Genomic DNA, 6,834 nt, shown 5'->3' on the forward strand with positions numbered 1-6,834 from the left:
CTGTGTGCTTAAAAGCTTCTTGCATTTTATTATTGTTGGGTAGTGCTCGTATTTCTGTAACAATTCATTGGTTTGGGGTTAATGGGGATTCAGAGTTCTTAATTCCTTCCACAAATAAAAAACAAAATTAGAAACTGCCAGAGCATTTGGAAGAGTAACAATTTTATTTACAGCCCTATATAGTGTACATATATTTTGTTCAGATAATCTTTGAATACTTATAAATAGCTTATTACTGACCTTGTTGCTTTGGTATGAGTTCTACTTTCTTATTGGCCTCTGCTTTCTGTGGTTCATCTGGTTTTTTATTTTCACCCTTAAAAAAATAAACAAGATTAGAAACTCTAGATGCTCATTGTTGAGAATGATAAGGATGGTTTGATGTCTGCAACATTCTCCTAGGAATTTGATTAACCAAGCTGGCACACACTGAGCTTTGTTCCTAAGTGTTCTGTGTGTGTTATTGGACAAGACTTTCTAGATAGGTTCACAAAAGGACTTGGATGCTGAAATAAAAAACTGATGTTTTCACATCTGCTGTGCAAACCTAGTTACTTAGTATGGAGTTCTGCTGCTGCATGTTCCCAGAGCCTCCTTCATGTTGTCAAGGCTGACTTGTTCAGTGCTGCCACTCACAAGCCAGTCTGCATCTCCGAATTAGTCATTCTTCTGCTTAAAACTTCTGCTGGGCTGATAGACCTGGTATGTTTTGAGCTACCTTACCATGACAGATCTCAATCTTTACAAAATACAGAGACAGTATCAAGTTTCACTGCAAAAAAATGAACTTCCTCCCACACTTACTGGCTTAGATCCATGAATTACAGTCCTCATCTACCTGTACTTGGTTTGTCTTGGCTTTGACAGAGTGGCCTTTGGAGGAGGGAGTGAGAGGTGCATGGGGAGTCTTAGGAGTTCACAGTGCTATGTAACAGTGTAGTGCTAATCAAGCCTATGAGCATTTGTTATCCCAGATAGAATGAATTGGCCTGGTGTTTATCATGTTGATTAATAGAGAAAGTTATTGGATAATATAAACATATGGAAAATTATTTGACTTTGGGAGATTTCAGGTCTTCATGCACTTTTTCCCCTCTCCAAACTCAATGACCTTCTCTTCGTTTGAGTTTCTGAGATTAATTTGGGTTTGTCTTTGTCTATGAAAGTTTTTTTTTTTTCCTGTCTGCTTTTATTGAGAGAATCTGGCACTGAAGTTCTAATATACATATATATAAAAATAATGAAATTAGATATTTTTTATATATATAAAAATGAAAATTAAAAGCCCAATCAATCTCTGTGCATACTAGAGATACTTGCATGTTTTTTTGTTGTAAAGATTGTTTTCTTTGTTTCAGACTTCCTACTAATAGAGTAAGAACATTAATGTGAGAATAGTGCTCTACAGTTACCAGATACTACGTACTTTTCTCTTTAGATGATATCTCCTTGCAGGTACAAAATGTCTTAATCCTTGCCCTATTCATCTGCCTCTAGATAGTGTTAAGATTAACACTATCTATAATAGTGGAAGCTGATGGTGATATGATCTGAGTGTTGCACTCATGTATGGAATTATTCTGGTGAAAAGAGTAATCCGAGTCTCCAGGGAAATCTAAATACGTATTTTTTCTTAGAGCAGTTTGTCAAGTGAGGTATCAGGCTGCATGGAAGTCAAGTGTTGAGATTCAGGACTTTTCTTCTTTCGAGACAATGTTTTATTGGCCCAAGAAAACTGATGTGCGGAACTTCAAAAGAAGTGTGAACAATACTTTGCCTACACACCTGCAGTATATGAAGTTTGTTGAACATAGACATTTTTGCCATTTTTTGTGGATGGCAGTATGGATATGCCTGTTCATTAAACAATTGTTTCTTGCACATTTATAATAATGACAAATCAAATTTGAGTTGTACTTGGGCTGGATTAAACCTCACCTCTTCCTGAGGCTGTACAAACAAACCTATGAACTTCAGAAAAACGTCAATTATAGGAAATTATTCAGTCTTACAAAGATCTATGTTTCTACCAGTTTTACTTAAACAGATAAAATTTATGGAACTCTTGTACATGTAAATCAAGGCTCCCAGAAGTTAAGTCAGAGTCTTTGTATATGCTTGACTGTTATGAATATGTTAAAACACAATGCTTAGTTAAAATTAACTTTATAATGGTGGAGTTTCAATTGCTTCATTAAGCATTAATTCAGATTAATAGCTTAGGCTGATACTAAAGAACTCATTTAACTTTCCTAATTATTTGGTGAAACCCTAAATTGTTGCCATTTTGCTTTGTAAAGATTTGATTATGTCAAGCTGGAAAAAAACCAAAACACGCTCTAGGACATTATTGTGAAAAGATAAAAGTTCAAAGGTAACAAGTGAAAGAGTATCTATCCTTCTATCTGATTTTAAAATATTCCATTAATTAAAATAAAAAGAATGAGTTGCCTTTACAGTAAAGAAGCACTAAGTAAAAACTATAGACTGTAGACTAATATGACTTACTGTATTTTTCAAAAACAGTTATATTAGTAAAACCAAGCCAAAGAAAATATTTCTTAAAAAAGCTACTAAATTACTTAGCCTTTCCAACAGTTATCAGGAAGCAGGCTGATATATACCTGTATGCCATTCTAATATTCAGAAAGGATACACTGACATTTTCTGCTAGCAGGGAACATGGTGATGAGGAATACATCAGAACATCAAAAGCAGCCATAACAGTATTTCTAATTCTCTATTTGCAGTGTTGATCAAGACCTCTCATAAGCTTGTACTATTTCAGGTTAGCCCTATTTGGAAAGCAACTTGCAAAAGGAGGAAATCTGTATTTTCTTCATAAAGAAGAGGTGGGAGGGAGGAGGGGAATAAAGGCATTTATTTGATTTTGCTAAAGATTGATACCATGCATAGTAAGTATGTTTGAAAATCTAACCTTTGGTATTTACTTACATAAACACTTTCTAAACAGAAGGTAATATTACTGAGTCTATACTAAGCAATAAAAACTGTACCTGGCCTGTAGATGCCTTGGGTGGTGGAGGGACACCTTCATTCTTGCAGTCTGCTTCCTCAGGTGATAATTTTGCTCTAGAAAATACTGCTTTTAGTTTTTTAAACATCTTGCTGATTCAACTCTCCTGAAGCCTCTCTAACCCTTTTACCGTGAACAGGTATATAACATAGGTTTTCTTGCCATCAGTAATCAAGCCACTTAGACACTTAATCAGGTTTAGGTCTGATTAATGCCTTAAAGAAATTCCTCGCACAGTCTGTTTCAGTGACAGCTTTTTCTCACCATTAGTTCTTTTGTTTTATGTTGTAGACTAAGTTATTTCTAGTCTTGATGGTTACATTATATACCTACTCAACTTTTCATGCACAAATTCAAAGGAGAGTGAACACTTTCTGGTTAGAGGAAATCAGTGTCTAATCTTTTATGTACTGGATATTAAGCATTTAGTTTATATTTAGAACTGAAGTTTTAAGTCCTAAAGAGACCTGTAGTTTAAACAGGAAATGAAAAAGATTAATTGACCAATAATCTCCAGCTACCCAGTAGATTACATGAGATCTCATGATGTTTAATTTCTTTGCAGTCCTGAACTTTTTAGTCGTGGTTGTTTTTTTTTTTTTAATTTAATTTTTTTTTTTTAAATTATTTCAGTGAATGACACTAAAAGGTCTTCTGTCTGGGTTTGTTTTAGCAAGTTTATACCTGGTTTTATTCCACGTTTCTTACTTTAAAACATGGAAATAATTTAATCTTTCATTTTCCAATGTATTTACAAACAGTACTATTTTATGCAGAGTCTTAGCTACAATTTTGATGAGATTAAGTTTTAGGTGAATGCCCTACAAATTAGCAAAATATAAATTTTTATAGAATTTATAACTAGGATACAATTTTGAGATTCTATAGGCTTTGGGTCATCCTATATAATTCTCTATAAAATCAAGCATGGTTTAATTTATAGGTAAAACTCAATTTCGAATACCTCATGTCATGTTGACTCAACCCCTGTTAACAAGGATCTTTACAACTTAAATGTCTCTTCTTGTCCTTAATTCCACTTTATTTATCACAAGTCTGTGCCTTTACTTTAAGCTCTGAATTTGAGCTAACAGCTTATAATTGATTTATGCTGGTCATCAAGGCATCAAGAAATGCAAAAACCTATTCCTTTGCATTATTTCCATAATTATATATTTAGCAATTATATTGAAGTATTGAAAATGTCCCAATGGCTGCCTCCTCGGGGCGTCTATTTTCCGGCAAGAATGGTTTCTAATCCTTATTCTACCATAGTAGTAACTGTAAGAATGAACCAACAATTTTCATTAGCTAGTTTGCAAACCTTTTTCATACATCGACAGGTGTGAGGCAAACCTTTTAATAGCCGGCTGGACTTCAGTCTTGTGACTGGTAGATGCAGCAAGAGCTTGGAACCTCCTTTTTTATTAAGGTCTGTGTTCTGGTTTACTTTAAAAACAATGCAATTCTTGCTAATGCTAATGCCTGAGTCTCTGTTTAAGCTTAGAGTTTGAATGACTAAATTATAATTTAATATCTAAAGTATTTTGATTTGTTTATGCAGGTCTGGACAATAGGTAGCTTGTTTTCTTTTGAATGTGAAATTCTGCCTCCATGTTCTTTTTATATTGGTTCATAACAAAATAATCTCAGAAGAAATTCTAGAAAACAAGTTAGTTTTTCTTTTACTATGTGAAATTTTAGTGGATTAAATTGGCTAATGCAGGAAACTTTAATCAATTGCCACATACAAACTATACCTGCAGACTAAGCCTTTTTGAAAGCAACTGTTTTCTCATTATAAAAAAGAAATTCTTCACTATTAAAATTCTTTAGAATAGATAATTTTGTTCCTTGTTTATTAAAAATGGTGCAGTTGTACATAAAGCATATTACAATGAAAATACATAACATTTATAAGGAAAATACATATCTAAAGAATTTCTGCAAAATTATGCACAATCATTTTTTAAAAAATGCCAAGCAACAATAAGTTTTAACTCTTTTTTTTTTTTTTTATTATAGTGTTCATGCTGGTTTTAATTTGTAATTAAAAGGCATGCAAAAGGAATGTAGCAGACACTAAAAGGAAAGTGCCCTTGGGAACCTCTTAATAGCTATTGACATCCACAGTTAATGAATGATATATTGGTTTAGTCTGTGACTAATTAAATAAATGTTTGAAACCCCTTCATACCATGCGATTTTGTAAATAATAAGCAGACCACAACAAACTTAATATTTTGATACCAATGGAGGTACAAATTCACCCCCTGACCCTGGTAAGATGATTAATCTGCTTCAGTATTTCATTTCTCTTCTATGTACTATGGCTATTTAGTTATATTTATCAAGCTCTGAACATGCTAAAAGCACTTCAGTTAATTGAATATCATGATGCACTGTTAAGTAAGAAGATTACGAGTGCAGCAGCAAAGCAGATAGCCTGTATCCAGTTAGCTTCTTAGCTACATTGGGTTTGACCAGTGCTTCCTATATGCTGTATTTATGGTAAACCCTACAGGGTACAGGGATTTCAAGCCTGTCTCGTACATTCTCTAGATACAGGTGGAGTACATCCTGTGTTTATTAATGATGTACCCCCTTTTCCATTTTTTGCCTTCAAGGAAATATTGCTCCTCCATTTACAAATTTGGCATACACATCAGATTTCCAAACTTTTGATAATATTTTTCTTTGAGGGTTTTTTTTTTTTAAAATCCAGAAGTAAATTTGACGCAAGGTAATAGCAGACTGGATCTTATGTTCTAAACCTGCACAAGAGATTATCCTTCATGAAGCATAGCAGGTGTCTTAGAAACTGAAGTAATTTAAGTGCTGTATGTTCACTTGATTTATAATCACTGCTAAAACAATTGGCAGGATTCTTTTCCACCATCCTATTTGAAGCTGTATTAAAGAGTGCAGTATTTCTTAAATCATAAGAATATACAAAAGAAAGCATGACTTCTTTTTCTGAATAATTAGGACAGTTGCTAATGAGAAGAGATTCCTTTCTTCAGGACTGTTCTTGGAGGTGTGGGGTTTTTTTTTTCTTTCTTGGTTTGGGTTTTTTTTCCCCCTGGTACTTGTTATAAAATGCTTGAAAGCCCTGTGAGCCTGATTTAACTACCAGTGTATTTAACAGGCACAGAGTGAGTTCCAAGGACTGCTTTGCATTCCTCAACAGGCAGTGTCAGTTGTTCCATTTATATGAATATACAGATCAATAGATATCATCTAAAGTTTTTATTTTTGTATTAAATCAGGTGTAGCATGTTAAAAAGATCAAAGACTGAGTTTCACTTCTATTCAGATCTTCCCACGATGCAAATGTAATGTTCAGGTGACCTTCATAGGTATCTTTCTTCAGTTTCTCTCCGTGATTCAAAGATCTTGACAGCTAAGAGTAGTACGTCTTTCTTTAAAGCTCTGTAATAGTAGTCAGACAGAAGCTGAACCTAGCACTTATCATATTTTTTTCTACTGCACAGTGTAAGATTTGACAATTTTGCCCTTTTTTGTGGATTAACAAAAAATCGTACCACTAATTTATCTGTCTTCCTTTATTCTGAGGACTTTGTTAAAAGACTTTTTTTTTCCTCAGAAAAAAACAGTTCTGGAGCTCAGATTTTTCATATCTACTAGTCTTCTTTTTTAAATTGAGGTGATACCACCATCTAACTAACTGTGACTTAATAAAGAAAATTAGTTCATGTTTTTAATGGAAATATGTCTCCTTAAGCATATTATCACAGGCATGGCCAGATATATGCATTTTAACTGTAGCATTCAGT

The 6,834-nt window shown here is 33.6% G+C and overlaps 2 protein-coding genes across 2 annotated transcripts in view; one reads left to right on the top strand and one right to left on the bottom strand.

Annotated features, from left to right (window-relative positions):
- Window positions 1–3,125, bottom strand: part of CNGB3 (cyclic nucleotide gated channel subunit beta 3) — a 72,017-nt gene extending 68,892 nt beyond the window's left edge. The window contains exons 1-2 of the mRNA XM_075705895.1: window positions 3,018–3,125; window positions 241–316 (exon numbers count right to left, since the gene is read on the bottom strand). Coding sequence (XP_075562010.1) covers window positions 241–316; window positions 3,018–3,125 — 184 coding nt within the window. The remainder of the gene's footprint in view (window positions 1–240; window positions 317–3,017) is intronic.
- The window catches only part of CPNE3 (copine 3), a 112,322-nt gene extending 106,229 nt beyond the window's left edge, over window positions 1–6,093 (top strand). Inside the window, exon 17 of the mRNA XM_075705896.1 lies at window positions 6,075–6,093. The gene's annotated coding sequence lies outside the window, so the exon portion shown is untranslated. The remainder of the gene's footprint in view (window positions 1–6,074) is intronic.
- Window positions 6,094–6,834: the final 741 nt, after the last annotated feature.

This window comes from Pelecanus crispus, chromosome 2 (assembly GCF_030463565.1).
Source record: "Pelecanus crispus isolate bPelCri1 chromosome 2, bPelCri1.pri, whole genome shotgun sequence".
Taxonomy (NCBI): Eukaryota; Metazoa; Chordata; class Aves; order Pelecaniformes; family Pelecanidae; genus Pelecanus; species Pelecanus crispus.